An 18828-nucleotide genomic window follows, 5' to 3' on the forward strand; every position below is an offset into this window, starting at 1 on the left:
TAGGTTACTTTAAACCCAAGTTAGACTATTTCTTTTACACTTAAAATCTTTTTTGATTAGTCTATGCTTAGCCCTTGGTGATTGTTTCCCTCTGAGGCTCAGCTTGTGATGTTCTTTAATACAGCCTAATCTGCCTCATATTTGTTTCCTCCTTTTCTGTGGAGTTCTGTCTCTTGACAGTATTTTGTGATCGTTTGCTGTTGTGAGAACTTCAGCTGGAGGCTTCAAACTACCCCACCTGACTGCGGTTGGCAATGTGTTGCTTTAGTTTTTTAATTGGCTCTGCAACATTGCCTTTGCCCAGTGCCACCAGTGTCGAAAGACAAGGAAGTAGGTTACTTATCACTGAAGTATGACTTAATCCTTAAGTTTCCAGGTCAGTGGCCTGAAACAAAATGCATTTGAAAGCTTAGTTTTGAAAATTTCAGTATAAAGGGGTTTTTAGTATTAAAATAGTAAATTTACAGCTTGTGATTTAAAACTGACAGATTAGGGTCTTCAACATTGATGCAAAACCTGAACAGCCTCTTTCCACTTGTATTTTTTACTTGTCAAATGACGATCATCTGGGGGAAGTGTCAGGTGGGCACTCATAACATTTGCACATAAAATGATGAAAAGAGACGAGCTCTACTAAACAGCTTTGCTACTCTGGTAGAACTGAGCTCATGGCAAATCTGCCTTAGATATAAAATGCCTTGCAATACTTCTCCACCCAGGAGCAGCAGCTCCTCCGGCTGACCCAGTGCCCTACTAATGCGTCTTTTCAGTCCTGGGCCCTGGGGTGGGGGCTGAGCGGCAGAACCGGCGCGGGGATTATCCCAGCCCGAGCCTTTCATGACTCCAGCCCGCAGAATGGTTCCCGTCTCACGCTCCTCCTCCTGGCGCCGCTACGAACTCGTGATGCAGCGACTATGGAAATTTCCACTGCGCTGCCTCTGCTCTGCCAGCGTGAACTCGAGAGCCCCGAGGAGCGAAGGGGCCTCACCCGCCCTCTTGGCAGGAGCTCTGCCTTGCTGTGCCTCGGGCCTGTGGCTGCCCCGGGGATGGGCTTTTCCCCTGGAATGTCCCCGGGCAGCTGCCCCGTGTTCCCATCACAGCAGGGTCTTTCCCACCCCACTGCCCCTTCTAACCCCTCCAGAGATTTGGACCTCCGTGTCCGAGAGGGGAAGGTGAGATGTGACCCCGTGGCAGCTGTGGCCTTGTTGCCGATTTTAGGTGCTCTCTAAACACAGACACAGTTTGGTTTAGAAAGAAGACGTTTATTCTGCACAGGGTGCAAGGTGGAGGCTTCCAAAAATATGGTTAAAAAGGGACATCTTCTATACAGTAAAATTTACACCAACCCTCCTACCTGCTACATATGCTCTGCCTACCTAATGCATGTTTATTTGTCTGATTTTGAATGCTCAAAACACAACGTTCTATATTACACAACTTCTATTATAAGTTACCCGACGACATTATAGCTACGTTTACAAAAGGCGAGGAAGTCCAGCTTGAAGACACCAATTCCTTTTGTTAAACAGCACCATTACGTTTACAAAAGGTGCGAAGATTCGGGCTGGGCACAGGTAATGAAGTTTGAGGATAGCGCCGAGCTCGGCCCAGGGTCGGGTCCAAGGTCGGCTCTAAGGTCGGGGGTCCCGGCGGGGCGGGCCCTGGCGCTGCCCTCGCGCATGCGCAGCCGCCCCGCCCCCGCCGTGAGGGAGCGGGAAGATGGCGCTGGGCGCCCGCCAGGGCCGGCGCTGGGGCGGCCGCGCCGCTTTGGTGCGGCCCGAGCCGGGGCGGCGGCGCGTCCCGGGGCGGGCGGAGCCGCCGGGGTGCTCAGCGCGGCCCTACGCGGCGGGCGGCGGCGGGGCGGAGGCGGCGGGCGGGGCGGAGCTGCTGGAGGTGTGCTGGCGGCGGCGGTTCCTGCGCGGCGGCGCGGGGCCGCTGCCCTGGCGCGCCTACCTGAGCGGGCAGCCCCCGGGGCTCGGCCCGCTGGGCGCGGCCCTGCGCGCCAACCTGGCGGCGCAGTGGTGGGACTCGGCCATATCCCCGCGGGAGCAGGTGTTCGCCGTGGATGCCCCGCTCCACGGCCCGCCCGGAGCCCCGCGGGACGCGCGGGGGCTGCGGCTGCTGCAGCCGGAGGCGCTGCGGGACGCCCTGCAGGGCTGTGGGCACAGCCCGGCCCTGGACCAAGTGCTGGGCACCGCGGGGGTGCTGCGGGAGAGCCTTCTGCCCGGTAGGTCCCGGGCGGCCCCGCACAGCCTGGGTCCTGCTAACGGGGTTCTGGTTGGGAGAGAAACAGCTGCGTTTAAGGGAATTTTCCAGGTCTTTTGGCTGCGTACTCTGAGTTTGTCCTTTTCGAGGACCTGAGCAGCACAGGTGGGCAGGGGGTGCACTCTGTAGTTAAGGGAAAGGCACTAAAAATGAGCTCGTCCCTGCAAAGCATCAGTGCTAGTGAGGCTTCACATACAAACAACACTTGTGTCATGTTCTACGTTTGCTGTTGGTAGACTGAAAATGTAAAAAAACTTCCCAGTGGCCACTAAATTCAGGGATTTACCTTTTGACAGGTGTTCTGGAGCAGTATGTCAGCTGCTTAGAGCTGGTGAACAAAAGACTGCCCTGTGGCCTGGCTCAGATTGGAGTGTGCTTTCATTCTCTTCCAGAAAGTGAACAACCCGAGGAAAACCTTACAAGGTAGAGTAATTGGGGGATTAATCCCTTTCCATGCTTAAAGCAACTGTTAACACCTGTTTCACTTTTGGATCGTTTTTGAATGCTGTCTCTTGCTTTTTCCCCTGTTATTTCCGAAGGTGTTAACTTGCTGCCCTTGCTATTGTTTAAAGAATAGGAGAGAGGACCACGTCCTTGCTTGCATGGTTTAGTTCTCCCAGAACTTCAGGACAGTGGCTCGATTACTGGCTACGCCAGAGGCTCCAGTGGTGGAGAAAGGTAACAGCAGCATATCCCTGGGGAATCTTGGCCTGCTCCCTTCAGAGGGGGAATAGTCACCCTGGTTGGTTTTATGGCCTTACATTACTGGCCTGTTCTAGCCACTGAAATGGGATTATTTCTCGTGGAAACTGAAAAGCAACTGAAGTTTGTGACAAACCCGATAAGAGGTTTGTCACGTGACTTACGGAAAGCCAAATGTTTCATGTTTGTAAGTGATGTGAGATTAAAATGCCATGAAACAACAGAGAGACTTGGGCTGTAATTTCTAAAAATGTTTTGCTGAAAATCACAGATTTCAGCTTGCATTGCAGACTCGGTTTTTTAGTTAATACAGGATTCACAGTATTACACCTCTTACACCTTTTATTTTCAGTTTGCAGTAGGCCCATCTAACTTCAGCAGCAGTGACTTTCATGATGAAGAAGGCAGAAGAGGATTTAAGTTACATTACAAGTTTCCTTGGGGGACAGAAACAATAGAAACACTGAAGAACCTTGGTGATACTGAACTGTTACAGATGTATCCAGGGGAAAGTTCAAAATTACTTGTAAGCTTCACTATATTAAAAATCTTTTCTGATAAAGAGGGTAATGTGTGAGAGAAATGGTTTCTTTGCTGGTCCTGTTGCTTAGCAGGTGACTGTCTTGTTATTTGTTGGCTGTAAAAGTAGTACAGTTGATACTCTGCAGTCAGACCTCCATTTTCAGAAGATGATAAAATAGTGTTTTGGGACTTTTTTTGCAATAAGTTAATTAACTGTAATTAGAAATGAACTGTATTGACAAGACAACTGTTATCAGTGCTGTCTTTACCTGTATCTGTTAAAAGATGTCAAGGGAAACTCAGACTGTGCTTTGCAATGTTCAGTTTGCATGAAAAAAAACCCCTGTAAATGTTTTTTTCTTGCTGTAGCTTGTTCACATCCATATACGTGGAATATTATGTAGGTTAATGGGTTATAAACACTGCAAAAGGCTTTATAGAAGTTACCACACTCAAAGGGGGAATGGATCAGAGGGAAACCTCTCCACTGAATGTATTGGAGGGGGACAAACTTCTAGTGAATGGCAATGTTTGAAGTCAGGCTGAACAGAGAAAGTGAGAGTAACTTGGTATTTTACCAGTAAATTGCAACCTTCTCCTTCTCGTGACAGTCCAGTGTTTCCTGGTTTTGCAGTTTATTTCTGTAGAGAAGGTGGAAGACTAACCTGCAAAACTGGGGCAGGGATTTCTTGGAACGTGGGGAGAGATCCTCCTGGTCACTTTGAAATAATCTACACACCTCCAAAGGAAAATGCAATTTCAGGTGTATTCGCCATAGATTTAAATTTATGATCATAGTGGCAGGCAAGAAACTAATTCCATCCTGCTCTGACCTTCTGCTTTCCCCAGCGTTGCAGTATTGCCTGATAACTTTTTAAAATACATGTCTGATTGTGCTTTAAACATTATAAAGGTACTCGACCTCAGTGCCTCATTATACATTTAAAGCAAGCAAAAGGCTTTTTGGGTCAATCTTTGATGTTTCCCTTTGTGTTTTTTTCTCTTCAGGGCCGAGATGGAAGGAAGAATGTTATTCCTCATGTTCTGTCTATGAATGGAAACCTGGACCGAGGAGTCTTAGCCTATCTCTTTGATTCCCTGCAGCTGGCTGAGAATCCATTAGCAACAAAGAAAAATTCACAGAGAAAGGTAACTTTCTGTAGAAAGTGTAACAAAAGTCTTAAGTACAAAAGCCACAGACAATATGGTAAATTCAAGCATGGAAATGTCTCCTTTTTCCACCTGGCCATCCTCTTCCCTTCCCAAATGGATGCAGACTGACTGTTCTCACTGGTAGCACCAGGCTGGCCCCATGGCACTGCCCAGCAGGCCTTGTCACCCACATAAGCATTTTTTTCTCTCACTCTGAGGTTCCCTTTCCTGTTTTACCTTTTTCTCTGATGGGCAGGCAGGCTCTTGCCATGCAAGCAGTGAAGGAGTTAAGAGAAGTTGGAATGTAGCTGCAGTTTGTGGAAAAGAGGAATTTGTCTCTTCCAGCAGCATTTGAAGGTGGCTGAGAAGAGCAGAAAAAGTGGGTCACAGGTGGTAGTGGGGCATCTTCCCAAGGACCATGGTTATTCCCACTTTTACCCCGTTTCTCTGCAGTTTGAGTGCTGGCTGGCAGACAGGGCTTGTCACCCAAACAGCTGTTTGTTCTTTAAGAACAGGCAGTAGACTGGATGGGAACTGTCTGCTGGGCTGTCTCTGATCACTCTGGCTCCGTTCAAGATGATGGAGCTCTGCTAACAAATCTTCATTTCTTTCCTGGGGCTCAGCCAAAATGGAGTAATTTCTGCCCTGTGAGTCTAGCTGGATTATGAGTGTGCTAGTTATATAAAATACAGCTTGCTGCTAGTTCAGGAATTTGTGCTATGAGAAAATTTTTGCCTGTTTAGAACCTTAATTTCAGTTAAAAAAACTTACTATTTCCTAGTTCTGTAGAATTGCGTGCTAAACAAATTTGATAATCTGTTGCTTTTTTAAAATTTACAAGGTACTTAAGCTACATCCTTGTTTAGCACCTCTTAAAGTGGCCTTGGACGTAGGAAAAGGTCCCACAACAGAGCTGAGACAGGTATGTGGTAAGACAGTATTTTAATTATGAGCATTGAATCTCCACGTTACAGTTCAGACAGGGTTTGTGTTGGGGAAAATCTTTCTGCTGCTTTGATTCCTGCTGTGCAGCTTGTGAGTCACAGCCAAAGAAGTTCACTGCAGGCAGTTCCCTGTGTGGACACACTGCTTTTGGTGCTGTTAATAGACCTGATACTTGTTCCATGCAACATTAAAGAAAATAAATAACACAGTCCCTCCCAGCTTCTTAATATTTCAGAATTATCTTAACACATGGGTTGCATCTTCAGAAGGATTTCTTAAGAGTTTTTATGTCAGTCAGTCATTGTCAGTCCTCACAGAAAGGAGCAAACTTACACTGTTCTTAAACAGAATTGGAGATTTAATTGCCAGGCTGCTTTCCATTTGGAGATTATTTCAGCCAGCAAATTAACACCAGCTAGGAATGTTAATACCACACATGTTAGAGTTCTAATGGTTTCTTTGTAGAGTCTCAGACCCTCAAAGTCTGTCTTTTAACTTTTGTTTTTAAATGATCACAGGTTTGTCAAGGACTGTTCAATGAACTGACAGAAAACAGAATTTCTGTGTGGCCAGGTTATCTTGAAACTGTGCCAGTGTCTCTGGAACAGCTTTATACAAAGTAAGGAGAAACAATCTTTGGTAAATTAAAGTATGAAGGTGAAAGATGACTTTCTGTGGACTAGTGCAAATATGCCTGATTTCAGTAAGAAGTCATTGGGTGCAGTAACCACATGACTGAAGGCATTGATCCCAAACTACAGACTTGGATTTGAGTAGTTTTATTATGAAAAGCATATTGTTCATTTTTTAAATTAAGTATAAGCTTTTCATGTGTTATTGTTATTTCCCTGGAAGTGTGAAATGCCTTTTAGAGACTCTCCTATTGAAAATAAATTTCTTCTCATGAGCCAAAAGCTCTCAGAATTGTTTCCCACCCTCAGCCCCATTTTTGCATCTGCTCTGGTTCTGTGTTTCATTCTTAAGTACTGTTTCAAGTAGCACACTGTGTCTAGTCTTAAAAGTTCTTCCAAATCTGGAACCATTACTGTCAGTGTATGTGATGGAATTATTTGTGGATATAAAAACAGCTATTCCATTTGGGGGCTTCATGTATGAGTTGTTTATCAGGAGTGAATTTGGGGCATATGGCTGCTCATGTCAGTGGATCTTGATATTGATGAATATTTCTTAGAGAAAATAAATACAACTATTTGTTCATGTGCAGTAGTATTCAAAGTAAGTCAGATAAATTCTACTTCTGCAAAAATATTCCTGTAATAGGTCACTAGATAACATTCTTTTATGTACTAAAGTAGCTAAATAATTTAAAGAAATGTAATCAGGAAAGCAAGGAATGGCAACAAGAAAACTGGTGTCATCATGCTGGACTTAGTGCAGTACAGCAAAAATAAATATTTACAGCTTGTGGTCATTGGCACATAATTTATCTGATTTTTTCCACACACCAAAAGCAGTAACAGGGGGACTCTTTTCTTTTCAGGTATGATGAGATGAGCATTCTCTTCACGATCTTGATAACTGATGCCACTCTGGAGAACGGGGTGGTCCAGCTGAGGAGCAGAGACACCACCATGAAGGAAATGATGCACATTTCTAGGCTGAAGGACTTTCTAACTAAATATGTGACGTCAGCCAAAAACGTGTAAGCTGGAATTCACTGAATAAAGGGATTTTCTTAAACCTCTGTGCCTGGACGGGTTTCAGCGCTGTCATGGTCTTGGTGGTTTCTCTGCAAATAGCTCTGCTAAAGTTTGGTGGTGCATCTGTTTGCTGCCAAGTCTAGGCCATCCAGGTCTTCCAGGTTTCCTTGGAAAAAGGCAAGAGATGCAACTTGTCCTTGGTTAGCAGGGCTAACCATATCCTCATTCATGTCTCTACTGTCAGGTAAAAGTACTCCATCCTAAGCTAAAAATTCAGCTTTCATCTGTGTTGGTAACACAATTATGATCTCTGCTGGAAAATGGGATTTTATATAAAAGACTTCCAAATCTTAAACTTTTTAATAAATCAGTATCTTTGTACTATCTGTTTGTAGGAATGTGTTTTAATCACGTGGCCCCAGTTCTTCAGCATTCAAGCTACTTCATCTTGCACTTGATAAACATAAAAATCAGAAGTAAGTTATCAAGAGTAACAGAGGAATAGATTTAAATAAATTGTAAAGGTTTTTACAAGTATTTTTTGTGGAAAGAAAAAGTCTTGTGTATATAAGATGCTGGAAAAAGCCTAATGTGTGATCACATTTTTCCTGCTGAGCATAGTGGTTAAAATCAGATACAAGAGTTTGCAGAGATACAGAATTGAGTGTTTCTGATCTTCTGGAGATTTACAGCATGTTCAGAGTTTGTTGAGTCACTGTGTAAAGTGCTTAAAGTGTGTGCAACAAGGTACATGGCCTCTTGATAGTCATCAGTGTCATGAAACACAGGAACTTGCCTTAAAATTTTCTTCTTAACTAAAAATGAGTTATTTGTAACAATAATTGCTACATAGTGTAATTATGTTAGATATAGTCAGCATAGTTAGATAAGGTCAGCATAGTGTGACTTGTTAAACATGTGGAATTCTAAATTAGCTGTGGAATGACATTAGAACAACCCAGAATTATTTAAGAACGGCCCGTAGCAGGATGCAGAATTTGTTTTGGAATTAGCTGTTCCAAAAGTTAATTTTGACATCCTATCCCTACCCTGAGAGCTGAAATAATGTAGAACTGAGAAATTCCCATCCTTACAGGTACTGAGGCCCAACACACATCCTCCAGTGTGTGCCTAAGAGGACACACTTGGGATTGTATGTTTTTTTTAATTTATACTGAACTAAAGCCTTTTGATTATCTTATGTCTGCACACAATCCAGTTTCTGCTTTAGGAGAATTGTTAACTGTACAGGAACTTGGGGCTGGGTGAAAGCTTTAAATAATTTATTCCTTTCTGTTTATTCATCAGATGCCAGTAATGCCAGACTATATATTGTGCCCAGCAGGATGTCATACCTGGCAGTGATTGCATTGCTTTGGTGTGGCTTTTATGGTGCTGTTTGGGCAATAAGCTGCTGTTTATCTTAATGGAATTGCTGTTCAGTATTTCCAGTTGTTATCTGTTCTGCTTTTTCTCTTAAGTTGAAGTCCTTAGATATTATAACTGTGACATTTTGCTTCTATCTGTCTACAAACTGCCTAGGCCAGGAAACTGGTATCTGAACATCATCTCTTTCTGTGAAACTTGCTGGTACTTACCACATTTGGGGACTGAAAAATTCTTTAAAAACATGTGATTAAGTTAACCACAAAAGAGATCATACCTGGTACTCAGTTTCTGATGAGGACCTTTGAATAGACTGTAGTACATTCCCTCTTCCCTGCTAAAAGCCAGAATAGCACAATTCATAATTGCTTTTTTCATACAGATATCCAGTAGAAGAATTAACATTACATCAGCAACATGGTTACTAATAACATCTGCATGGTTTCATAGTGAGGCTGTTGACTTTTTGGGTCATAGGATAGTTGTCTTCTTTTCTTTTTCTTTTTTCCCCCCTCGAGAGGTCTTAAAGTTACTTTAATTTCTCCATGGTAAATAAGCAATTTCATGAGCAACTACAACTATCTAAGCCCTGCCTCCACCCAGCAAAGTCCCCTCAAAACATGGTTGTGAGCATCAGATATTCCAATATTACAGCTTGAGGTTTTCACCTTTTTCATGTTCTCTTCTGATAACAGAAAAGTTGATGTATTCTTCTTCTGGCTTAACAGGCTCTGGATTAAAGATGGTGAACAGCAGTTAATTACAAGCAACTAGATCAGACTTTTTTTTTTCTATAATCTTGAAATAAAGCAGTGAGGTTCTCTAGTGAATATAAATCCTGTTTTGTGTAGCATTCCCGGGCCTTATAAGAGCTCTTGTCCCTGTCCTTGCAGGCTGTGGGTGGGATGCTGAGTGATCCCTGGCACGAGCAGCTGCACAGCAGGGCAGTGAGGACCTTACCTGTGTACTGCAGGATCAGGAAGGCAGGTTAGTTTGGAGAGAATGACTCCATTTTGATATTCAGAAATGGGAAACATAATGCCCTTGCTATTGGTTTGGTTTGGGGGTTTCTTTTTCCCCCTTCAAAAGAGACATTCACATATAGAGCAAATATAGAAAACTCCCAAGTTCAGAGCATTGTGGCTATTGGAGAATGTCTTTGTTACTGTGTATTTTCTGCAGCTGAAGCAGCACAATATTGCTTTGTTGTCACTTCATAATTTAAGTTTGAACTGAGTCTTGTCAAACTTCAGAAACATGGAATAAAGAGCAGAAGCACTGAACAATTTTGAACAGAATGCAGGAGCTACGTAAGTTTTATTTTGCTACAACTCCATATAGCCCTTTGTTGGCTCTTAGTAAATACATAGAACCTCGTTTCATTTAACCAGCTGCAGTTTTGGCTGCATGGCTGACAGGTGATGCCAAATATGCATTCTGAGGGAATCCATATATGAGACTCCTGCAGTGCCTGAACTGTGCCCATACCATCCTGAGTGCAGGGGGGTGACATGAACTTACCAATCTCTGCATATATGACATCATTTTCAGTCTCCTCCACATTCACTGTTGATGTAAAGCCAGTTGAGGGCCTGGTAGACTTATATTTTTCTGCAAATTGTAAAAGAAAAACATGTGTATACCTGTATCAGTTTTTCTTAAGAGGGAAGTAAACAGTTTCATGATATTTTTTGAATATTTTGAGACCTCAGATAATGTTATTTTCATGATAAATATTGCTCTTTAACCAAGGGCATTTTAATAGATTTTAACAGATTTCCCTTTCCAACGAGATCTAATTCCTTCCAGTGTTTCTGTGTATTACATTAGATGTTGCTTTGTTACTCCCATCCCAGACCTGCCAACCAAAACAGGGTAGAAGTTTTGCCTTTTCAATGTTAAGTTGCCAGTGCTGGTTGAGAGGAGACTTGACAACATCCTAAATCACCGAGAGCTACTCTGCTGGTAAGGTGATTTATACACAGTAAAGTATAATGACAACATAAATGAAAATGAAAGAGACATTCAGATAACTCACTTGCTTTATATGAAGGAATTATGAAAAATGGAATTGCCAGAGCAAATCCTATTACGAGTAGTAGCAGGATCAGCCCAAGAGAAATTATCAGGGCCTGAGAATGGCTTCTCTCTTCTGCCAAAAGGAAGAAAAAGAAAGTGTTTATGCAATGAAATGTTTTGTATTTTAAGTATTTTCTGTGCGTTAAAATCAAGGTCTTTGGAATTTCTTTCAGCTTTTGGATTAACTGTGGTTAATGTAAGTGCTCAGGAGAGTGCCAAGGGCACTGTGCCCCAGCTTGCTGGTGCCAGGAGGCTCTTTCCTAGGACCAGAGAGACAAATAAAACCAGACTCTCCCCAAGGTGGACCAGGGGTCTCTTGTAAAAGTGAGTCTTTTACAGTCATTCTTCATGGGCACTTCAACTTCTCCTGTCTAGGCTGCATGGAATTCTGTGGGTTTGCATGTATTTGAAAAACTAAAATTATTTTTTTGTCGTAAAAAATTATATTTTGAACATGATATTGCAGGAATAAAATATCTAGCTAAAAAACTTGGATCATGGCAGCATTCTGAACTTTATATGGTCCCTGTTTGTCAGTGGTAACTCTTTTATGCTTACCTGCTAATGTGAAGTTGAAACTGTTGCTGTATTTCATACTATTGGGAAAACTATTATTAGCTTTGCATTTATAGGTTCCAGAGTCAGTAGAGGAATTGACAAATAGAAAAATCACAGCTGCTTCCCTCTCATGCATCATCACTGGGGGAGAGATACTTTGTTTTCCCTTGAAGAATATGTAAGTGATGGGAAGAGATCCATTCTCGGAGAAACAAGACAGGGTCACGTTCTGGCCTTTCGTTGTTTGAGAGGTGGGTGAGCTCAGCACTGGTTTGGAAATTGGCTCTGACAAAAGAAAACTGAAAAGGCTCAATCACTGAGTACAGGACAAGCTCCAAGCAAGACTCAGAGTTAAGCAACAAAATGAGGTGGGCACTGAGGATGGAGGGTTGGTGAGCCAGGGCAGGGCAGCACTGCTGACTCCTGAGGGAATAACAGCCATCTGCAGTAAAGGTCAGCTCCTCAGGCAAGACTGTCCCCTAAAATAAAGAGTGCTGGGAATATGCCCAGCCAGACATACCTATAAGGGTGAAGTTGAGGCTGTTGCTGTATTTTCCATCACTGGAGGTGTTGTGCTCAGCTTTGCATTTGTAGGGACCCATGTCGCTGGCAGAGCTGATAGTCAAGGTAAACAATGCAGGGGTCGAGTCTGACCTGTTCAAAGAGGATACCTGCTGGTTGTGTTTGAACAAGGTGTATCTGACAGGTGGAGATCCAGAGGCAGAGCAGCAGCAGAGGGTCACGTTCTGGTTCATCACCACGTTCAAACTCCTCTGAACCAGTTCGAGCTTGGGGTTGGACAGGATCCCTGGAAAGGAGAAACTTCTGAGTGAGTTGACTGCACTTATCACCCAAAAAACTCCCAGATTTTTCCCCAAATACGTTGAGAACCAAGCTATATTTATTTCTGTTGAAATAGGGCAATATATACTTTTTTCCACCTCCAATAGCAGGCAACTCAAGTTCATACTTTTTAAAACCAGTATGCAGCTTCACACATGACAAAAAGTGCATGTCTTCATGCAAAAGAGAGCACAGCCACACAAAGCCCACAGATGTGTCCAGGAGAGCCAACAAAAATACTTTTGAACTACAGCTGCAATTAAAATAATAGAAGTACAAAAGATAAATCAAACATTAGGAGTGTTAATGGTAGGAGAGAAAAACCTTATATGCTATATGAAAGGTAGCATGTGAACCTGAAAGCAAAAGCAGTATTTTATTTGTGGCTGTATGTAAAAAGGCAGAATTAACCTTGTGTAAGCAGATTGAACTTTTGAATAGTAGCAGGGACCTTGATGGTCTATCAAATTTGTTTCCTTTTATGATATTATACAAATAAATTTGCAGTAAAAACTTGTCTTTTCATAGAAAATGGTACTAAACTACTCGTAACTAAAATAACAACATTTCTAGTGGGAAAAAATATTTTAACAACTTAAAGCAATTTTGACTGTACAGACAGGTCAGCAAAGAGACTGTTAACTTCGTATAGAAACTTGTAAACTGCCTCACTGCACAGACAGGCAAAAGATTTAATTATACATGAACTTTTCAGACATTTTTAAATCCCTTCCCCGCTTTTTGGTTAACAGTCAATTGCAGCACATATCTCAAAATCAACAAAAGTGAACTTACCTTTGCCACTTGTAGTAGTTTTCTGTATCTGCTGAGACATTTGAGCTAAGAGAAGAAAAAGAAAAGCTTTCAGGTGAGAAACAGTGATTCTGGTTTAGAAAGATTTGGAGTAGGAAAGAAACATGTCCTTGGCTTACGGTAGGAAAACAGCAGAATTGTGAGAAAAAACATTTTCTTGTACTGGGCAAGAGAGCTGGTGGAATTACATGACAGATCTTTCTTTCAAAAGAGATCGGGGAGTGGCTCCAGGGCTTGAGGAAGTTCTATATATGGAAACAGTGCTGATCTCTACTGATGTTGCTGTGAAGAGTTTTTTGTCATGTTCCATGCACATTTAGCCTGTGGCAGGCAGGGTAGTGGGCAGAGTGAGGAGCAGCAGTTTGGGATGCAGGTAAATGTTGCCTAGAGTTGTTCTAGGACACAATCAGTGGTTTTCTGTGTGAGTTGGGTGGTAGAACCATGCTGCCATGTATGGAATCAGAATCACTGAGGTTGGAAGAGAACTCTCAGATCATTGAGTCTGACCATTGCCAGGTCTACCACTAAACCATGTCCCCAAGTGCCACATCCACACGTGTTTTAAATCCCTCCAGGGTTGGTGATCCCACCACTTCCCAGGGCAGCCTGGGCTTGACAGCCTTTTCCATGAAGAAATTTTTCCTAATATCCAATATAAACCTGCCCTGGTACAGCTTGAGTCTGTTTCCTCTTGTCCTATCACTTGTTACTAGGGAGAAGAGACCAACCCCCACCTGGCTACAACCTCCTTTGGGTAGTTTTTCTGGTACTGTTCTTAAAAGGGAATGAGATCAATCACTGATCTGTATCAAAAAGTCAAGTTTGCCACAGATAGTGCAAGTGATCATATGGCTGAGACTAAGGAAGTATGTGGTACTGGGTGTTTTTTAGCAGCAATATAATTTTAAAAAAAAACAGTCCAGAAAAAAGATAGTATCAAATTTATAAAAGTTTTAGGATGCTAATAAATATTTATAGCTAGCCAGCTGGTTTGGAAAATATTTTGGTCAAACTTCAAATGTGAGGCTGTGAGGAAGTGAGACCTTGTATTAGATGCTAGAGATCTCATAAAGAACTTGAGTTCAACAGCACTGCATAAACAAACTTGATGACTAATTTGATGAGCTAATCCGTAATACAAATTACAGTCTTGGCAAGTAGATGTTCTTTCCTTGTCATCCTCTGGACAAAGTAAGTGTAATCATCAGCCATACATGGGCAGTGCCTTCTGAGGGGCTCCAGGCCCTGTTGTATATGAGGAGGTAATTGCTTACACAGAACATGCCTTAAAAGAGTTGTTGTGATCTTCATCTTATTTCCTCTTTCTTAGTTTCCAGTCTCTGAAGGCAGCAAGGCAGTCTGGAGGTGTAATACAGGATCTCTCCCAAATCCTCAGCTCTTGCAGCATTGCAAAACTTCCTCACAGAATGTGTGTGCACTTCCTTCCTCCTTGTTTTTCTTTTCTTTTTAATTTTAGGGGTGGAGGGGATTTGTTTTGTTTTGTTTTTTTTATTTTCTTCTAAGACAATCTCCACCCTCCCCTCGCAAATGTTTCTGGTTTGGAAACGCTGACAACAAACCACAAGGGCAGAACATCTTTTCACAGCTGTCAGGAAGCACGTGTTAAAATGCAGCTGTTGGGGGAAGAACTGTTGGGGTACTTGTGCATTTTCCTGTTGTGGGAGCCTGTTTTTGTCAGAAACCCACACACACAGTCCCTGAGACACTGGCGGCCCGGGATGGTGTCCCCTCAGAGATGGGGGTGTCCCCTCAGAGATGGGGGTGTCCCCTCAGAGATGAGTGTGTCCCCTCAGAGATGGGGGTGTCCCCTCAGAGGCCCTGGAGGTGCTCACCCACCACCCAATGCTTTTCTCTTTCTAAGAAGCTACTTCATGTTGTGTGTGGGCAGTGGGGAATGGTTACAGAGCAAATGAGCTGTGAATTTGGCCGTGCCTTTCAAAAAATAAAAGTCTGGTAGTCACCAGGATCTCTCATCTACAGCAGCTTCAGTGATGTGTGTGCAGGTTCCCTCAGGATGCACAGCCTGGGTGTCCAAAGAGGACGAGTCCAAAGGCCTGGTTTCTGTTTGGAATTGAGTTTACTTCCATGCTGATTGTTTTTCTGGCAGGGCTGACTGTTGACTTTGGACTAAGGTGATGTTGCTTTGTTCAGCATGTACACAGAGAGTTTTATGCCAACAGTAAGATATTGTGTAAGCTCAGAGTTCCCTTTTTATTAGATGTACAAATTTTCTGCCTGGAATTAATGTGGCTGTACATGTAAGAAGAACTGAATAAATTTAGCAAAGAGTAATGAACATGACGTTACAGAACAGAAGCCATCCAGCCAAAACAAGTAAGTTAAAAAGTCAGAAAGGGAAATATGTATCACTTGGTGCTGTGACAATATTCTGCCTCAAGGGAGCAGGTGGAAGAGAATAAAACCCAAACTGAGCTTTCATTCACAAGGTCAGTGAAGACTTGAGAATGTAAATAGTGTGATAGTGTTCTGTAGTAAGGCTGTGAAAGCTTCACACTGTGTCTGTTCTATCACAGGCTTCCAGGGAAATTTGCATTTTTCAGCAGAATTATGAAAGTTATTGCCAGCCCCAGTTTCTCATCCTGAGAGGTTCTGGAGGAGCATCTGCTACAGTAGATATCTGCAGAAGGTTTGCTAGAAATCACCATGTACTGACAGCTATGTCTGGTGATGAATTAAATTAAGGCTCTGTTTTGTCTGCAAAAAGGTTTTAGTGAAATAGCTTGATCCTCACTGAATACCGTATTTTTACACTCCTGTAAAAATAGCTGTGGGAGCCAGTCTGCTGTTTATTTTAACTACTTGATGTTTGTGAGAGGATTGTTTTTCTGGAGGACAATTAAGAGTAGAAGAGGAAATTATCTCTTCTATATGGATATTTAAGGTAGCTTTAAATTTCTTGCAGTGATGCTCAGGTTCTGAATGAGAATTTTGTTGTAGTGACTGGTTTTCAATTAACTGCAGGTTGCAAAGGACATGTCAGCAGGTGAAAGGAACTTTTGGGCACCCAGTTTGATAACCTAGCAGCTCCTACATCTCCCAGAGATGAAATGTGGTATGTCTGTCCTCTGAATCCTCTCCCAAAACTGGAAAAAGAAAGAATTTGGATGAGACACAGAAAACTGGGGTTACTAATACATTTCTCATGGGATAAATTCAGACATCACTGTATGAAGAGTGTTCCAGAGAAACATGTTCAGGAATTGCTGTAAGAGTGCTGTGGTTGAAAAATATGGAGTACTCTCTTAGTCAGCTTAATCAGCCTTCTTTACAAACTCATAGTTGTAATTTTAACTTTTTTCTGCTGCCTAACCTCTGATAAAAGTTAACTTTTTTTTTTTTCCTTAGAAAACATACTGAATGAAAAGAAAAATGCTAAAAAAAATATTAAATCTGCCAGGACTCTTATCTGGTTTTCATCCCTTTTCAAACCTCTGTTGGTGTACTCTGAGGTGTCTCTGAGGAGTATCTGCCCCTCTGTGCAGTTTAACCAGCAGTTACACGAGTGGCAGCACTGGCTGTGTGTGGGCACCTGCTGCAGGTAAGGAGCAGATCATTCTGCCTCTTGGTTTGTGTTAACTCTGCTGAAAGGTTTCCTGTCAACTTGGACCAGCTTGTTGAGTCACTACCAACTGAATTATACTTATGAAACCTATGTGGAATAATTCTTGGAGAATCACCAAGGAGAAATATTTCCAGATTAATTCCCTCTCCAGCCAGAAGTTTCTGATCTCTTCTCTGTCACTGTCCATCCTCTGTGAGGGATATTCCTGCAGAGCTCGAAGCTGGTTTTCAGCTGCATCTAGAAATGCTGGATGTTCAACAAAACAAGTGCAAATCCTGGTGTAGTGCCAGGGAAGGGCAGTGTGTGACAGTGACACAGGCTGTGTTGTGTGTTTCTAAACAGAGGAATTTGTTAATGCAGGAGTGGACAGCGGTTAAAAATGCCCTCGAGGAGCTGAGTCACTCACAAGCTGCTGGCACAAGGAAAGGTCAAGGTGGTATCACAGGCCACAAAAATAATGGAATCATAAATTGATTTCACATCTCTGAAAGAATGAATTTCTCTCCTTTTATCCAACTGATGAGGTACGTGGAGGTTTGTGTTACATGAAATACAAGTCAAGGTTAGATTTCTAGTGTTCTTCTTAATGTTGCACCATATCAGTAAGGAAGCATAAAAACCAAATAGCAATAATTAGCTCCTGTTGTATTAAAAAGAAACATTCCAGTGTGAAAGCCTCAGTGACATTCTGTCATTATCAACTCCCTGGTTCCTTCGGTTGCTTTTCCAGGTTTAATTTATGTTGCCATTTGGAGGAGGTGTTGGATACCAGTAATCACATGTTTAATTGCACTTCACTGCCGTGCTCATCTCCCAGCAGATGGTGCCATTGTGAAATGCAATTTATTCCCAGATGCACAAACTGGCAATCCAGAGTTTCTGTAAATTGTAGAACTTCCAGACTCCTGGAAAAAAAGGCAGGGTTAATTTCTTTCATGTACTCTGTAAATATTCAAATCCATGGAGGAAAATTAATTTTTAATTCTTCTCTGGGGAGGTATAAAGAGACACTTTAAAAAAAAAAAGACCAACGATGCAAATGTCCCACATTCAAGACAGAACAGTATGCCCTGAAAATATATGTAGAAAGAACTTGTTTCATTCACAGTTCACCAGGGGTTTGTCCAGACTTGTGTAAACAGCAATGTTTGTCATAGTTCTATTATCTATGAGTATACTGAAACAGGAATTTAGAATTGAGCAAAACAGCTCACAGCTACAAGAAATCAAAATAATTTAATGATTATCTGTGTCAGGAATTGGAGGATTAGAAATCAGAGCTGCTTTTTTGGTCTTGATTTAGTTACTGGAAAACTTGTGTTGACTTCAGTATAGATGGACCCAGACCTCTGAATTTTTCTAAATTTTAAAATAAAATTTAGAAAAAACCCCAAACATTTGTAGATACACCTCTGTAGCAATTAACTATTTTTAAAATCAGTGAACTTATACAAGAAATTATGTATAAGGGATGAGATTTCTGACCCCGGAAAAGTTTTTATCGGTGAGATAGAAATTCTTTTCTGAAGAAAGTGAAACTGCCCTCAGGAACAGGCATTTGAGAGCAGGAGGCAGAGTTGAGAGGCCCCAGAATTGGCTGGACTCGTGTGTGCTGTGTGAGGAAGTGAGATGTCAGTGCTGAGCACCAGCACCGCGGCCTCTCTTTGCTGTCACGCCAGCCCGGAGAGCACATGGAAACAAACAGCTGGAATGGGCTGGGAACTCCGAGCTCCCTTTCCTGTCATAAGGGATTGCCTGAAAACACTGTATTTGCAGAGGGAAAAATTTGAAAATCTTATTCAGCATTTTTCCCTTAGTTAGCAAAATAGGCTTTGCCTCTCGTTTCAGCAGAACTCTGTTCAGATGCCAGAGCTGAGGGCTCTTAGGAAATGTCAGATGTAAGCAAGCAGCAGGGGATCCAGCCAGCAGAAACAGAGAATTCCCAGAGGAGGATTTTAATGTTTAAGGGCCCAATTCATTGGCAGTAGATGAAATGTGGTGATTCCCATGGGTTTCAAAGGGCACTCGGTCAGATTACAATGATTTATTCTGTCTGCTTCAGGAGGTGTGTTGCATTTTGGAGGTCAATCCTACTTTTCCCATAAATAGAGATAGGGATTGAATAGAGTTCTTTATATGATGTGTATTAGAATAAATTTGATCTTATGTAACTCAGAAATACATATTTGGAGAGATTACAATAAGCTGGCTGTCAGGAAAATCTGCAACTGTATTACTGGCACAGGTGCTTTGAGGTTTAAATTCTTTAGGTCAATGTGATTTCCAGTTTAACCAGGG

The 18828-nt window shown here is 42.3% G+C and overlaps 2 protein-coding genes across 8 annotated transcripts; one reads left to right on the top strand and one right to left on the bottom strand.

The window, feature by feature from the left end:
* The first annotated feature begins 1704 nt into the window (after positions 1–1704).
* On the top strand, positions 1705–11450 carry POLG2 (DNA polymerase gamma 2, accessory subunit). Of its 5 annotated transcripts, XR_007906273.1 has the most exons (11): positions 1705–2227; positions 2562–2688; positions 2838–2943; positions 3320–3493; positions 4498–4638; positions 5483–5563; positions 6105–6205; positions 7088–7249; positions 9527–9620; positions 10886–11036; positions 11345–11450. XR_007906273.1 is itself a non-coding variant. In XM_051797688.1 (9 exons), exons 1-9 carry the CDS (start codon positions 1720–1722, stop codon positions 9543–9545), a joined length of 1419 nt encoding a protein of 472 aa, XP_051653648.1. In that variant the 5' UTR covers positions 1705–1719; the 3' UTR covers positions 9546–9627. The 5 variants fall into 5 exon arrangements, 3 of the variants coding, with proteins under 3 accessions (XP_051653648.1, XP_051653649.1, XP_051653650.1); XR_007906274.1 differs by lacking the exons at positions 10886–11036; positions 11345–11450 and adding an exon at positions 7643–7723 and having other exon boundaries at positions 9527–9668; XM_051797688.1 differs by lacking the exons at positions 10886–11036; positions 11345–11450 and having other exon boundaries at positions 9527–9627.
* MILR1 (mast cell immunoglobulin like receptor 1) lies at positions 8840–13143 on the bottom strand. Of its 3 annotated transcripts, XM_051797696.1 has the most exons (8): positions 13046–13143; positions 12909–12953; positions 11791–12078; positions 11271–11555; positions 10672–10785; positions 10155–10244; positions 9302–9364; positions 8840–8970 (listed from the first exon to the last, which is right to left on the bottom strand). In XM_051797696.1, the coding sequence occupies exons 1-8, from the start codon at positions 13077–13079 to the stop codon at positions 8918–8920; spliced, it is 972 nt and encodes a 323-aa protein (XP_051653656.1). In that variant the 5' UTR covers positions 13080–13143; the 3' UTR covers positions 8840–8917. The 3 variants fall into 3 exon arrangements, with proteins under 3 accessions (XP_051653656.1, XP_051653655.1, XP_051653654.1); XM_051797695.1 differs by lacking the exons at positions 12909–12953; positions 13046–13143 and having other exon boundaries at positions 11791–12332; XM_051797694.1 differs by lacking the exons at positions 8840–8970; positions 9302–9364; positions 12909–12953; positions 13046–13143 and having other exon boundaries at positions 9937–10244; positions 11791–12332.
* Between the last annotated feature and the right edge of the window lie 5685 nt (positions 13144–18828).

The sequence above is a fragment of the Manacus candei genome, unplaced genomic scaffold, assembly GCF_025592945.1.
Source record: "Manacus candei isolate 608988 ecotype Guabito, Panama unplaced genomic scaffold, ASM2559294v1 h1tg000047l, whole genome shotgun sequence".
Classification (NCBI taxonomy): domain Eukaryota; kingdom Metazoa; phylum Chordata; class Aves; order Passeriformes; family Pipridae; genus Manacus; species Manacus candei.

What these genes read in the sequence shown, in the direction of transcription:
- POLG2 (XM_051797688.1), top strand. Translation starts at nt 1,720, where the DNA reads ATGGCGCTGGGCGCCCGCCAGGGCCGGCGCTGGGGCGGCCGCGCCGCT. An exon ending in GGCTCCAGTGGTGGAGAAAG is followed by an intron (nt 2,944 to 3,319) that starts GTAACAGCAGCA and finishes TTTTATTTTCAG; the next exon opens with TTTGCAGTAGGCCCATCTAA. An exon ending in CCACAACAGAGCTGAGACAG is followed by an intron (nt 5,564 to 6,104) that starts GTATGTGGTAAG and finishes AAATGATCACAG; the next exon opens with GTTTGTCAAGGACTGTTCAA.
- MILR1 (XM_051797694.1), bottom strand. Translation starts at nt 12,238, where the DNA reads ATGAACTTGAGTTGCCTGCTATTGGAGGTGGAAAAAAGTATATATTGC. An exon ending in CCTCAACTTCACCCTTATAG is followed by an intron (nt 11,556 to 11,790) that starts GTATGTCTGGCT and finishes TTCTTTTGTCAG; the next exon opens with AGCCAATTTCCAAACCAGTG. An exon ending in TTTCAACTTCACATTAGCAG is followed by an intron (nt 10,786 to 11,270) that starts GTAAGCATAAAA and finishes TCCTTTTGGCAG; the next exon opens with AAGAGAGAAGCCATTCTCAG.